Source organism: Colletotrichum spaethianum (assembly GCF_022836535.1).
Source record: "Colletotrichum spaethianum MAFF 239500 DNA, contig04, whole genome shotgun sequence".
In the NCBI taxonomy this organism is placed as follows: domain Eukaryota; kingdom Fungi; phylum Ascomycota; class Sordariomycetes; order Glomerellales; family Glomerellaceae; genus Colletotrichum; species Colletotrichum spaethianum.
The window spans coordinates 1098466-1113711 of NW_026054774.1; the positions used below are offsets into that span (position 1 = coordinate 1098466).

At 55.6% G+C, this 15246-nt stretch overlaps 3 protein-coding genes across 3 annotated transcripts; 2 read left to right on the top strand and 1 right to left on the bottom strand.

Moving 5' to 3' along the window:
- Positions 1 to 1177: 1177 nt before the first annotated feature.
- Positions 1178 to 3813, bottom strand: ColSpa_02330 (uncharacterized protein; the record flags this gene model as incomplete). Its single annotated transcript, XM_049268542.1, has 2 exons — positions 1178 to 3579; positions 3600 to 3813. 2 exons carry the CDS (start codon positions 3811 to 3813, stop codon positions 1178 to 1180), a joined length of 2616 nt encoding a protein of 871 aa, XP_049124499.1.
- A 7211-nt stretch (positions 3814 to 11024) lies between these two features.
- ColSpa_02331 (rRNA-processing protein EBP2) lies at positions 11025 to 11496 on the top strand (the record flags this gene model as incomplete). The annotated part of the gene is made up of 3 exons (XM_049268543.1): positions 11025 to 11091; positions 11153 to 11298; positions 11368 to 11496. 3 exons carry the CDS (start codon positions 11025 to 11027, stop codon positions 11494 to 11496), a joined length of 342 nt encoding a protein of 113 aa, XP_049124500.1.
- Positions 11497 to 12468: 972 nt separating this feature from the next.
- On the top strand, positions 12469 to 13822 carry ColSpa_02332 (uncharacterized protein; the record flags this gene model as incomplete). The annotated part of the gene is made up of 2 exons (XM_049268544.1): positions 12469 to 13109; positions 13183 to 13822. The coding sequence occupies 2 exons, from the start codon at positions 12469 to 12471 to the stop codon at positions 13820 to 13822; spliced, it is 1281 nt and encodes a 426-aa protein (XP_049124501.1).
- Positions 13823 to 15246: the final 1424 nt, after the last annotated feature.

Here is a 15246-nt window from a genome sequence, read left to right on the forward strand (position 1 = left end):
AAAGACAAGGGAAGGAGGGGGGTTTGTCTCTGCTCGGTCGGGTCTGGGAGAGCAAGGTGGTAGTGCCAGCTGCGAGAGGGGACAACAATGGTAATTTGAACGCGAGTAGTAGCCTGCTGGTCAATTGGATAGCATGGATAGGCGAAGATACAGTCTCTTGGTGTCTTTGCGACTCGGGTTGATCAAGGGTAAATATTGAGAGATGAGCTGTACGAGCTTTGGGGACCTTGGGGGCATGGACGGGAGCTTGGGGAGAAGCCAGGCCAAAGGGTAGCCAGTAGCCGGGCCACGCTTCCCAGTGTGCCAATCGAGAGGTAAGGTACCTTGTGACGCGACAGCAGAGGTGGGTCGCCGCGGGACTCAGCCGAGGTTTCCAGGTAAGGGCCGACGTCTACCTTTAGTTTTCGGCCACTAACCAACTTCACCCGTCCTGCCAAACAACAGCAGGTCAAGTCTGATGGGCCATGAGCCCAGTTTCCACCGTTCCTGGCCATAGGGAGCACATGTAGTTCTCTCCCGTAGAGTTCACAGAATAATGTTCATTAATATTTGTCTACGTCGCGATTTGTGCCATCTTTCCATCGTCTAGAGGACCGAAGCAGCCGGCCGGCCAAAGAACTAAGAGGGACGCAGCAATAGTGCATCGACTTGTCTGCCTCGCCATGTTTTCGCCTTACTAAATTCGCAGTTCATCCCCGATATGTCCAGAGAAGGGAAACGAAACCATTGAACCACGTTTCCGCCCCTTGCAGTTGTCCCGAAGACATACGGCCGCGTACCTGCTATGCTCATGCAACTTGCTGCTCATGCTATCATCACAAAAAACGCCAAATCCGTGTCCCGAAATGTTTGGCCCGTCGGTGGTGCTCTTCCCTGCATACATGCAGGGTTTGGCAACGGGCGATAATTACTCTTCCTCTGTAAACAAGAGGGTAGTGATACTGTCAATAGCCTAGAAAGCCCGGGGCTGAGACGCAACTCTTGTCCCAAGGAGGAAGAGCATGATCCCGCCGAACGCGTCCGACGGGAGAGAATGTATAAAAGGTTGTACAAGAATTCCATATACATGCATCGTGAGGCCACCTTTGTAATATGAGGTGAGAGCCGAGTAGATGGTGACCAAACACTCGGTTGTTTTGTGGGGGGTTTAGGCGGAATGGATTTCCTAGGAGGGGTTTCATGCCGAGGTGTCGTCCTTGGGCTTCCAGAATCGCATCATTCGGCTGAGTCGTTTCGACTTGCTTGACTTGTGCTTCTTATCGCCCTCACCATCGTATGAGACTTCCATTGAGAGCTTGCTGCGTTCCCCATGAGAGCTGCTGATGAGCCTGCTCAGACTGGCAAGACTGGATCTGCGGCGGCCAAAGGCTGCCGAGGATACGGAAACCGGCCTTTGCTGATCCGGCCGAATAGGATCTTGCCTCAATTGACTGCTGGGCGCAAAAGAGCTGTCTCTCGTCATGGTCGAGTGACTAGATGTCAATGAGGGGATATCCACGGAGAGCCTGACTTCCGGGCCAGGCTCGCCCAGTAGCAGCGACTGGAAGTTATTCTCTTCATTGACCGATGACGGAGCCGTAGAAATTCGCTGTGCATCGTAAGACATTGGCGAACGAGGCGACGGGAAGGAGGAAGCGTGGCTCATTGAATAGGGACTAACAGGAACATGAGAGGGAGTCGGGAGATGAAGAGGGCTGACGTCAACAGGAGCCAAATCCTTGCTAGCAAGAATTCTCCTAGGCGAGGGAGTCGCAGAACCGGAGCCAGTAGATTCCGCCTTCTCCTGGAAAAGAGAGCTTGTGCGGAACTCGGGGATCTCAGGAAGAATGGTTTCCTCGACAATCACGCTGTCCTGTAGGGAAGCTAGCGATTTCTCGGGTTTCGTACTGGCAACCGCTTTAGTCGCTTCCTTTTCGGTAGTGGGGCCGCGGATGCAGGTGTCGTCCAGAGCGCGGACGGGTGCAGTATCCAGGATGGGTTTCTTGACATTGTTGGTGGCAGGCGGCGTGGCTTCGTCACCAGATGATTCCGCGCTGTCTTCCGCAACCTCTCTACCGCTGTTGGTGTGAAGCGACGCGGACTTGCCCGGGTGTTCATCGTCCTCCTCATCCTCTTCAAAGACGTCGGCCATGGTTGAGCTGCTGCCGAAGCGGTGAATGCCGAAACGACCACCCTCAAAAGGCACCATTTCAGGCGCACTCTCGGCGCGTCTATGATAGTGCATCCCTGGGCCACTGAAGCCTTTCATGCCTTGTGCGCTATGCAGCTGGCGCTTGGTAGAGGCTGCGGCTCGCTGGGCGGCATCCCATTCGGGGTTGTTGGCAAGTGGTGTGTTAAATGGCCCTAGAGCCGCGTCCAGATCGATCATGGAGAAAGACGAGTCGTCCTGAGCTGACAGAGGACGTGGCTTCCACTCTTGCAGGTTCTGTGGTTGGCTAGAAGTGTCGGTGACCATGAGTGTCGGTGTCACCGGCTCGATATTGACTTCCGGCTCAACCATGAGAGTGTCGTCCTTTGGTTCAATTGTCTCGAATTGACGTGCTGAGTCGTTTGACAGATCCAAGTCCTTGCACTTCTTGTTGCGCGGTTTAGCTTTGCGTGCCAAGATGGACCCCGCCCAGTTCTTGACCTTCTTCTTCTTTTTCGACTTTTTGCCGTCGGTTCTTTGACCGGTTTGCTCGGAGGTGTCTGGAGTACCAACCGATTCCGAGAGGTGCTCGGAGGATGAGGAAGCAGAACTGTGCGGCTTGGACCCGGATTCGGAGGAGCTGGAGCTGACAGGACGTGTGCGTAGCGGTGATGCCGCAGCTGCGAAGGGGTCAAGTCCAAAAAATGACCACCGCTTCGGGGTCTTTGTTGGGCTTGGCATTGGGGGACCAACGGTGCCAGCTTCCGGCAGGTTAATGAGAGTAGGGATTGAGTTTCTCCTCCTTGGTGATGCCCCAACCGATTGAATGCTCTGGGATCGCTCGAGCACGGCTCCGGCAGTGCTTGGTCTCGATTCGTTGGTCTGCCGTGACGGAGTGAGCACGAGAGGAATGACGGGCTCGCTTTCCGCAGTTGCAGCGTTTGGAATGGAAATGATGGAAGAGATGCTGCCAGACACCGAGTGTCCACCAGGCCGAGCCGTTACGGTGCTAGAAGTATCGCTAGACACCATTGATAGGGGGCGGGGGATGAACTCGAGAGTATCAGAGAACCCAACGCGGGCGCGGGTCACAGGCCTGGCCGCAGGTGAAGCTCTGCCACTCGATGTGCCCGAATCAGCGGTCACAGGCCTGGTGAGCTCTGTTGGTACCTTGAGAGCCGGCTCTGATTCAACGCTCTTCAGCGTCCTCCCATCTAGACCTCCGTTCTGGTCTTCTAGGCGTCGGTCAAACTCGGCTGGGCTGGTCGGCGCGCTGTTGCCCCGCAGGTTTCCGGGTGCAGGGGGCTGCACAATGAGAGAAAGGTCGTGGCTTGATAGTGCCGCAGATCGTCTGTGGGCGTGGCCACGACGGTTGGCAGGTTTGGGAGGCGGCAGTTGGAAGTTGGGGGACGCGAAGCCACTTTCGGATCTCGTCGGGCTCGTACCCGTCACTGTGATTGAATCTCCAGACCGGATGCTTCCTCCACGAATTCACTTCCTCCTCTTCTGTGTCCGACTCCGGTTGGTCTTGAAGGCGAAGGCGCGAGTCTTGGTGACACAGGCGGCGGAGACAACGGGGGGCTGAGCAGAGAGTTGGTGTCTGGCGACAGCGAAGCACCCGGGTTGAATGTGAAGTTGGGAAGCGCAGGTGATTTTGAAGGTCGGTCCGCTGAGTCGGCAGTCATGTTGAAAGTAGAGCGGTCATGAATTTCGATCGCGGACAGAGGGCGCCGCCCGGTTGCTCTTGAGAAGGACGAGGGCGCAGAGGCGGACGATGGCCTTGCTGGGAAGACAAAAGGTGGGTTCGGCAGAGGAGGCATCGTTCGGGGGGAGCCTGGTCCTGCGAAAGATGTTGTTGAGGAAGTAGAACTATCCAGCATTACTGGTAGCGAAATCGCTTGCATCGAAGGCTCGTCAAAAACTTGTGTGCCTGTGGAACCCATTATGCTCTCAGGTCCAACAGTGGTTGCCATGCTTTACTGAGCCGCTCTGCGGCTACAGGATCGGTCAGCAACTAGAAGGAGGACATAAAGAGGGCGCGATTGCGAGACGGCCGTCTGTGGTTGAGAAAGGAAGTCGCCGGGTTCTTGACGTGGACAACGCGTATAGGACAGTTTGCGAAGGCGACGACGGGATTGTTGATTAATTCTGTGGCATCAAAGACTTAGCAAACAGAGCCTTTTTCTCGTGCGAAGCGTTTATAACACAGGAGTCAAGGGTCAGGAGGCGAGCAAGCACCTTTTCGGAGGGTGATGTCGAATGCGGCGCGCTGACGATGGGAATTGGACGAAATTGGCGTTCACGATTGCGTACGTGACAGAACCGGTCGACCAGGTAAGACAAATACTATTTATCGAAGATGAAAATTGAAGAGGTTGTTAAGGAGCGGACGGTACAAGACCAGAAGCAAACCGACAAGATTTACAACTGGAATTGAACCACGAAACAGAAGTCAATGAACGACAACGGCCTCGAAAGGTTTTTGGGGGAAGAGAGTTGATAGGAAGAAGAGGGGGGTTGCGACGCGGAAGACTAAAGAGAGGATGGGATGGATGGGTGGATTAGGATTAGAATTGGGGACAGACACACATACACACGCACACGCACCCACACAACACACACACAACAGCGAGAAGCGACGAGTCGGGTCCAGCGGTCAGGGTGTGGGCGACGGGGAAAGGGGGTGTGCAGATGTGGACAGGGAGGGTGTGTCAGAGGGGAAATCTCAGTTGGGTTTGGACCGGTTCGGGGAGGGGAGGGGGCTTTGGGGGGAGACAGCAGGAGGAGGAAGGAAGGAGAAGAGGGAGGAGCGGCACCAGGGACACCGACCAGGGGGTGAGATTGTGATTCCAAGTCAGTCAGGACTCCAGAGCCCGGACACAAGCAAGGCAGGGACGACCGGGGGGCTGCTCAGGTTGATGGGGCAGCAGCCGTAGCGCACTCGCATTCAACACGCAGAGACAGAGTAAAAGTACTCGACAGAGCCACGAACAGCACAAAGGTACCTGGCTGTGCAGTGCGAGAACCATACAATGTATATGTGCAGCTCAGTGTTAGACGCCAAACAGTAAATAAGGTGCGTACCTAATTGAGAGCTTGGAAGTATGTGCGGCGTAAACAGTCTGCTACAGGCAGAGCACACGCAACGCACAACGCACGGCGCAGAGTATAGCAACCAGCAATCAGTGTTGTTGACCTACCCATCTAGGCAATTCAACGAAACTCTTGTTCCCCAAAGTCTGATTGACGAGCAAGACACACTTGGACTGAGGTAGTTTATTGCTGCGGCGAAGGAGGAGTTGGATAACAACCTCTGCCATCCAAGTCCATCCACCAGTCCCTCCCCACTCACCTTTGTCCATGGCATGTTCTGCCTCCGTACCTATCTTGGACGCATCTGTAACTATTCTGTGGCACTGTCGCTCAAGCTGCATTCACGCACATACGTTGCGTCGCAGCGACTGGACGGGCCCTGGCAGTAACATGCCTCGCCCTGCAGCTGTACCTGCACCGGATTGGATGCGCCGAACAGCCTCCCCAACTCCCTCTTGTAAATCGTCCATTCAAAGCCGCCCAGCTCCTGGCAACCTGGGCAACTGGCTCAGGGGACCAAGGGGACTACGCAGTAGCGTAATCACGGCATCTGTGTTAGGACAAAGTCGACTGACTGCGCGTGGTCGCCGAGGTGAGGTGAGGTGTTGGCTGCCACACCTTTTGCTACCCCCTTCTGTGCTAACGAGCTCCAGCAGCCACAGCAGTTCGCACTAAGGGCCTGCCGGCCAAGGGCGGCCACAGCCCAGGCCCGTCTGCTCTCTTCGATCCCCTTAGCGGCCCGCCATCTGGACGTTGGCTTGGTTGGTCTGATCGACTTGACGAGGTTGCCAGGCAGAAGTGGGAGCCAAAGTCGCAGAGGAAGCAGCCATTGTACAGTAGCGTCACATCGATGGCAACGTCTACACCGCCCCCCGTTGCATCCAAAGGCCGTTTGACTATTCCTTTCCTTTGTCTCAAGCCCATTGTCAATATGCCAAACTCATGTTTTGGCAAAGGGAATCTGACTTTTATCGAATCAGCTCTGCAATAGTCTGAGACGGTACTAGAAGATGGTGGATCCGACAGCGATTCGGCTGCTGCAAGCCAGGAATATACCCAGAAAGGGATGTGGGCAGGAGACAGGGAGTGGAGGCGCTGAGAGTTCAGTGCACGCTGTGTCGTGCATTTTTGCGAAGTGCGGAAGCCACGGTACCCTGGGCTTGTTGTTGTTCGTGGGGTTTTTTTTTTCTGTGTGTGGGTTTATTTCTTCCTCCCAGGTGCAGGACGGAGAAAGGGAAAACACTGGGCCAAGGTGAGCGCGCTGGCTGTCCGTACATAGTACGTGGTTGTTTCCTTCCACACACGGCAGCCGGACGCATCCCGCGCGCGACTGGCCAACCAAGTGACCAAGGCCGCACAGGCACGGAAAGAAGCCTCCCTCCGTCAAAGAAAAAAAAAAAGCAGGCACTGATGGTGCTGAATACTAGCACTTTAGCGCCAACGACAAAACACAAGCACAACGGCTCAACAACGTCAAAGTTCTGTCGGCCGTCAGCTAAACCACCGACAACGTGCATGGGCCGCCGCTTCAGCTCAGCTCAATCCACGGCACCTCCGGCTGAGGAACTGCTGAGTTGCCGATGAGAGAAATCCAGACTCATACAGAAACCAACGACCGGATGACCTGCACATGGCAGCTGCAAACCAGACGAATCATCGCAACGTCGCCCTCCTTGGCTAACAAACACTATGTAACGATGGCGGGCAGCAGCTTCTGCAAGGTACACCAACGGCGTTGGCGGCATTGGCCCCTTTCAACCACGCCCCCTCCATCACCATCGATGCCATCCGCCCCTTGCGGCAATTCTGGGAGAAAGCCACCATAAGCCTTGACATCGTCGACGACAAGAGACGAGACGAAAAAGGCACAGGAGCAAAGTTAGGCCAAGTCAGTGCAGGTCGTGTCATGGTTCAAACGGTCAATCTTTCCCGAGTTCAGCGGCGTTGCCCAAAGCATCGGAATTAAACTTTCGCTTCGTCTTCTAACCTGGCTTTCCATCCCGTATCCTGAACACCTTCTTTTCTTCTTCTTCCCGACCCGGCTGGCCCGGCCAAGTTTCAACGCTTGTCAAAGACGCCGCCGCCGGACTTATTCGTGACTCGGTTCGATTCTACTCGACAGCCACGCCGCATCTTGGGATTCGACCTTCAGTTCCAGAGCCAGAGCCAAAGCGGTCAGGCAATGTGGGTGGGCTCTCAATGTAGCGTCCGAATGTGGCTTGCTGTATGGCAACATGGGCGCGGAGGCGGCACAGGAACCGAATTCCTCCTTCACGGCCAAACCCCAACGGCGCCCTCTGACTGGCTAACGGTCTCGAGAACGAAGGACGTTCATGGATGCAAAGCGCATGTGCCAAGGCTCCCCTCGTCACCGATTCCCACTCTTTCATTGCTGGTCCTTAGGACGCCCGCGCACCCCCAGGTGGCAGGCCCAGGGAAACGAGAGCCCCCCTTCCAAGCCTCAAAGAGGCCCCTCTCATTCTCCATATTAAATCAATCGGCCAGATGACCGATAGCACTTAGTGTAGCAGATCTGCTTGGTTGCTTTTTCCTTTTTTTTTCTTAGCTAGGGAAGGGAAAGCCCTGGAAAGGATTTATGGGGCCGCTGGTGTTCATGGCAAGCCATCTAGTGCACGCACAGGTGAAGGATCAGGTATCTCGCGTTGCAGGAGGCGTTCCGAGGGATACGGGCACCGTTTGTCAATATTCGTCTGTTTGGCTTTTGTCGCCGCGTTTTGGGACGGCAGATGCATCCTCGACTCAGTCTCGTCCGTCTCCCTGACGCCTGATACCGGAACTCGTGCGTCAAGTGTCGTCCTGGGACGGTCATGGCGATAACATGACGGGAAACAAACAAATTGTCTACTATTAATGGCAGCGTCAAAACGCGTACAGGATGGGATGGGATCATTACCTTATTTCTCCCATGTTTCCCGTATTCGATGTCCCCGTTCCTGCCCCCCCTTGACCTCTTGGTGGAGCGGGGGAGCATATCACAGTCGGAGCTGATGGAGCCTGGAAGAGGCAACACGACGCAACCTCAGAATCAGATGGGACCGTGCCTCTTGTCACTGACGGCGAACCAGGCCGCAAGGTACGAATACAGAGTACGGATATGTGGCCGTGGGTACTCTGTATGTATGCACACAACGCCTGTTTATCGAGCATAACAACACATGTCACATCGTCCAGCACACCATCAGCGGCGCAACCGATGTTGACGATCTCGCTCGCGGTGGCTTCAGTGGCTCGCCGATGCAGGCTTGCAAGTTCCATCCACACTTGCAGCGGAACAAAAAGAGTATCATGCGGCATAACTTTGAAGTCTGATTTGTTATCGTTGCTATGGCTGGGAGCCTCATCTTGACTCAGTCGCAAACTCTGGCGGCCTTCGGATCTAGCCAGTACGGAGAAAACGGCTTGATGAGAACGACTCGGTCCGTCAGCCTTTTCCCAAGCCTGAGGCCGGCTCTCTTAGCTTCGTTCAACGCTCACCCAGCCCCAATGGAAACAGGAAAACGTTTCTTTGTGCGACGGCGCCGTCACCCCGCGAGTCCGCGACAAGGGGAGGACAAAGAGGCGAAGCTCCCCCAACGCCTAGGGTGATTAGTGGCCTGGTCCTCAGCTCTTGATCCTTCAATTGTTTCGAGTCGCCCATTGCGACAAGCGCCATCAACAAACAGACTCCCGCCCGTTGCCGGCCTACCACGCAATGATGCTTTTTCCAAAACCGCTCCATATGCGTGCTGTACTCACCCTGAGAGTTGCAGGTACAGCTGCAGCGCATATGCAAATGATAACCTCCGCGCCTCCGCGTCGCTCCAACCACCAACCAGAATCTGGCCTGTCAATCGCCAGGTCGCACCCAAATCCACCAAGCGAATGCAACTCGCAGTGTGTACAGACGGGCCTGCATGACGCGACGAACCAATTGTGGACAGAAAGAGACATGTCTGCTTGATAACGAATCGAGTGATATCGCCTTGATTCGACGCGCTGGAATATTGGCCGACACTTATCACAGCACGGCACGGCGTAGGTAGGCACATCAGTTGGCAAACTCAGGCGGCGATGCCGTGTTGAAACCTTGAAGCCGATGACATGCCTCGTCGCACCAAACCTGCCACGAGCGACGACAGGAACTTTGCATGGGAAAATTAGGAACAGTTACCCCCTTGGGAGACCCTCATCTCCCGGCAGGGGAACAAAATCCTCCTCGTGATGATGCTTTGCCTCCTTGGCTGGCACCCCATCTCCACCAGACCGGGATGTCCAGTCCCCGGCAGGTTCCTATTTCGTCGTGTTCCCCTTGTTCAATGTTTCTTTCCCCAACCTCTCTTGAGGACTCGTCAGTCATTGCAAGCGCGGCTCCGTCCCAAAACATCCTGACTTGCATCGTTTCGTATCCGATCCGATCTGTCAAATGGTTCTTAAAATACTCATCCCTCCTTGCCCACGCCAGCCTGTGGACAGTGGCCCCTCCGTCGACGGCAACGGTTTGTTGGCGGCAAATCAGAGCGCACCGGATCCGGTTGAATTGCGGATGACCCAAACTAATCTCGCCTGAAAGATGACCTGCTGCCGCTTTCAGCAGCAACCCCACGCACTCGGTAATGAAGCGGTGGCCAAGTCATCACAAATTCTGGATACCGCCGTGGTTCAAAGTCTGTGCCAGCTGTCCAAAGCCTTGAATCTGTACCCGATCCCCCGTCAATATTCACATTGATACCCCTGCTCTGCTGGTCAGGAAATCATCATTGAGGATCATTAGAGGCTTTCTCGTCGGGAACCTGGGGTCAACATCTGGGATATCCAAGTTTAGCATAACGAGGCACGCTTACACTAGAAGCCCTTTCCATTGAATCCCGCAACAGGGATCACGACTCCAAAATCTGGTATTACTGAGCAACTTGGCAACTGGAAGAAGAAAAATGTCGGCCTAGATCATCTCGGCAGCCTCGCGCGCCACCGAAACTGTGGACATGAGCCGTCATCTGGCTAGGGCTGGTGAATGAACTGCAAGCGCAATCTGTCTGGTTAATTATCGTCGCCCCGTTGGATGCTCAACCGTCAGCACCATCTCTGCCACCAAGAAGCATCCATGTCCATGCCAGCACCCGGCTGAAGCTGGGCTTCTCCGAGGCACAACCCGACGTAATGTCTCAAAGACAGGCCCAGCCCTAAGCCACGACCGTTGAAACAAATCTATCGACGGGTAGAGAACTCTGTCAACAATCTCGGGACGAATCCCGGACATCATATCAAACGGCTGAAGATGTCAAGAGGTTCGGCCGGAAGGCCTCCCACATGATCTATCCAACATGCAATAATGGGATGTAAGCCGAGTCAGCCTCCGACAACCGAATCAAAATAGGTTGCCTCAAGTGTTGCCCATCGTGGTTCGTCAGCGGGAAGTCGGAGACTTGCCGTCAGTCAGTGTCCACACTCCCTTGCTTCTTGGTCGCATTGATGCTGCTGCTGTCGCAAACTGGTCAATCAATTGGTGTGCATTCCCACGCACCCCCTAGCTTCCAGGCGGAGAAGGACCCTTGGAGCAGAATCTTGTCAGCCACATGCACGGATCCTTAATTTATGGAGATGCACCGCCACGCATGCTTGAACTGGCTGGTTGACTGGCTGACCGACAGCCTTGCCCCCACCCGCCGCATTCCAATCAGACATACCTAGAAATTTTCTGTCCCGACATGGCAAATTTCGAGCCATCTGCAGAACATTGAATCTCGACTACGCAAATTAACGTTCCTACAACTTGGATCCCGCAATTCTTCAACAGTCTGTCACCATGTCTGCTGCGGAACCCCAAACCAACACTGCCACTGGCGACAAGCCGCTTGGCATGCGGAAGAATGGTATCTGATCACCTCCATTCTTGGGCGACTGGCACCTGATGAACTAACCCTCTCCCTTCAGGCAAACAATGGCACGAAACGAAAAAGGCTTTTAGGCCGACTTCAGGCTTAACCTCCTACGAGAAGCGTGCCAAGGACCGCGTCGCAATGGCCGCGATGAAGGCCAAGGAGAAGGAGATGAAGGACGAGAAGGAAGCAGAGCGCAAGGTGAGTTGCCCAGCCAAGTCGAACAGCGTCACAAGATGAAGCTGACAGTGGGTTCAGCAACGAATCCAGACCATCAAGGACAGAAGGGCGGCCAAGGAGGAGAAGGAGCGCTACGAGAAGATGGCCGAGAAGATGCACAAGAAGCGTGTTGAGAGACTCAAGAGGAAGGAGAAGCGAAACAAGCTCATCAACTCATGAGCTGCGTTGCGGGTAGACCGCTGTCGGAGCGGGCACTGCGATCGAATCTCGGCGCCGACAACGTTTAGGAGAGGTAGCACCTATCCCCCCATGACAAATACCGAACGAAACACATTCGGGAAAGGGAAGAAGGAGTTGGGTCTACCGCGCCCGAATTTGCACAGCTCGGCGAACAGAATACATGTTACAGGGGCTCATGCGAGGGCGAACGTTATGTTGGAAAAGGCGGCTCTCCGCGGAGGCACGAGGCTGCGACAAAGAAGCGACACACGGGCCGGCGAGCAACCACACGCGAGGGCTGGACTCGGGGCTGGTGAGAGGTGGATAGGAGGATGAGCTAATCCCATCGAACCATGTGCACATTCTGTAGCACAGAGACGTAGCCCGATGAGGCTACCCATCCGAGCTTTTCACCTGGAATAATCGGATCGAAAAGGCCAGATGACGGAGACGGAACCGAGCCAAACACGCGTTCGATTCATAGTTACATAGAAACAATAAGCGTATGGCATGGAGCCGTCCATATTTTTGGGTTTCTGGCCAACAGTTTGCAAGACCTCGGGGGAGTGCTAGTCGTGATGTTCAGACGACGTTTCATGACAACGGGGGAGGACCCCGGGGATGGCCGCATGTGAAAGTGCGTCATTGGCCGAGGGAGAACAAGCGGCCAGCTTTCGCGGCGAAACACCGTGCACATTCCACCTCCACAACTTTCCACACCGCGTCCTCCCTCCAACTGCAAGGAAACAGCCACCAAAAGTCTGCTTTGCCCGTATTCCGCTCGAAGCATTGACCTTCCCAGTCGGAGGCAAAAAGTCCACCTGGGCCATCCCAAAAACCGCTTGGTCGGCGGCTGCGCACTCGCTGGCGTGTGCGGCTTGCGCGCGGCGGCCGCGGCAGAACGCCCTTTCAAACTCCCTGGAAGGGGGTTGACTACACCAAAAGAAGGGGGGACAAGAACAGGGTGAAACCATGTCCGCCAACGGCGGCAGCGCCCACGGCTTCGAGCTGCCGTCGCCGTCGGCCTCGACGCTGGCGACGGCAGCCGCCATCAGCAACTTCACCTTCAACTACGGCAACGGCGAGAGCAGCAGCAGCAGCAGTCACGTCCGCAGCAAGAGCAAACACGACAAGAGAGCTTCCGCACCGGCCCCGGCGCCTCCAGCTACCGCTGCCACTACCGCAACAGCGACCGCCGCCGCCGCCGCTCTCCTCCCCGCTCGACGACCGCGGCACCAGATCACGCGCTCCATCACCGAGATCTCGCCGACGCTTAGGATGCATCGGCACCGGCACAGTCACCACCACCACCCGACGCAGCACGCACTGCACCTCAACGCCCAGAGTCGACGGGACCGGGACAGGTTGCTGCTGCTGGACGAGAGGACGCCGGGCCCCGGCGCGGGCGGGCGGAGCTCGCTCGACATGACGAGGTCGGAGCATGTGACGCCCAGCAGGAGCCCGGATTCGAGCCGAAGGACCAGCGCGCTCGTGGGGCCGATGATTGGGGGCGGGGAGAATCCGGCTCTGGTTACGCCGCCTGGAAGGACGAGGAAGGCCGACAAGGTGGCCACGCTGTCGGAGGAGAAGAACCGGACCGCGAGCCGGGCGACGTACGTATATCCCTCTGCCGGGAGAGCCATGCAACCGGCGCACGAAGCTGACCATACGTCTTTTTTACATCAGGGGCCTAAAGAACTCACTAATCGAGCTCAGCGGATTCTCGACGGCGACGACGCGGCGGCTCGACGAGACGTATTACTCGGTGCTGGAGAAGAAGAGCATGCTGCAGAGCACCATCTCGGCGATCCAGGAGCTGACGGTGGCCTCGCGGCAGCTGACGGGCGAGTTCGTGGAGCAGGCCGAGGAGATGTCGCGCGACGTGGCGACGCAGCTCGACCAGTTTGGGCAGTTTGGCGAGCAGGAGTCGCGGATCGAGTCGCTGCAGGGCCGGATCGAGGCCGGGCGGACGCGGATCCAGGGGCTGAGCGAGCGCGTCGACGTTGTGAGGCGGCGTATCGAGGGGTGGGAGAATGCGGACCGCGAGTGGCAGGAGAAGACGCGCAAGAGGCTGCGGACGATGTGGATCGTCATGTCAGTCGTGTTCGCCGTGCTGATACTCTTGTTTGCCGGGGCGCAGTACCTCGGCGGCGGCGGCGGCGAGATGGATGCCGGAAAGGGGTTGAAGGGCGTTGAGAGAGAGCTCAACAGGAGTGTGGGGGTGCCGGGGAAGAAGGGGGCGAGGGAGAAGCCTCTGCCGCCGTTGTGGGAGGATAGGAACAGGAGGGAGGAGGAGGACCGGTTGAGGGTGTTTGACGAGCTGTGAAGACTCTCGAGAGCGTGGTGTTTGCAGACTGCAAGAGGGACGGGGATTGCATCGCGGCTATTGCATACTAATATTTGATACCCGGAAGAAAAGACATTGTTATTTGGCCATACCACCTGTGCGTCGCCCGTGAGAGTGTTGTGATCTGAGCCGAGGACACGAACTCGCACGTATGCTTGTGTAACAATCTGCTCCAGTCGAGTTCATCCCCTAAGTGCAGGCCAAAATGGGAGTCTATGTGTCAAGAGTAGTGTGTAGCAGGATGTTTGCAGGTAAACAAGTCAACATTTGCCAGTGTCCAAGGATAGACGAGGGGAATATTGAGCGGCTATCGAGGGTTCTGTGAATCACGACGGGCTCGCCGCGAGTTCACCCCCCATCCTGTGCCAGAACATTAGTTGGCCCTACTGGCATTTGGGACAGGAAAGGAGATCTGCCCCCTATCTATCGAGAGGCTTCGGGGAAATGGCACCAGTAAAGCCTGTGTTGGCCAACGGCCGTCGCTACCCCTGTGCCATTCCTGACCTTGTCAGGGCCTTTTGGAGCGGGTCGGCTATTTGACTTATTTCTTTTACTTTTCCTATCGTATAGCAAACGATACGCGTTGAGAAGGGTTTCTCCTGGCGTCTACCTTTGAGGAAGAAACATTGACTTCCTCTACTTGACGCCTTGGACGAATCTTCCAACACAATATCAAATGATCTGGGATGTCTGTACTACTTTATCTTGCTTTTGCCTCTGCTAAACTGGAGCAGTTTATAGAATGGCATCAGTGACGAACCGGTTGACCCGGTCGACGGCTGTTCTGAAATGTTGGTGAACTATGTCAACTCGGAATGTATATAGTCAGCTACTAGAGATTCCAGCGACCAACGCAATGGGCACTTCACGTCACCCATGGCCGCCCCTGTGCCCCGGCCGAGGCTCTCATGAAGTCGAGGGAAATACTCGAGCAGGGATTTGATGAGAGTTGGAATCAATTAGAGGTTATCCGTTTCATCATTCATCCTACAGCCGTTGGATGACCTTGCTGGATGTCGTTCTTGGGCATGTTCCCTCGACCAGCACCATGCTATCTTTTGGGATCTGCCTCCGGGAGACCGGGTTCGGATCGGATATCTTGAACCAGGCTCTGTTATTGGTTTACGAGTATATATGTCTATATAGTGGGGTCTCATGTTGTCCGGACAGTGAGCTATCCTGCGTCCTTGATTTGGGGGAGGGGGGGTATGCTATTCGAGACCGGTGTTTAATGTCTTTTGCAGCTCGAGGCACCAATCGGCTGGGCCGGCAGCCGTGACAACCTGGTGGTCCGGACTAGACACTGCTTATATGTATTCAACAATCATGAGATATTACATATCGATATATAAGAGGCGGCCACGTGGGGAAAGGCAGGCAATCCCTCCAGAATGCTAGACTCT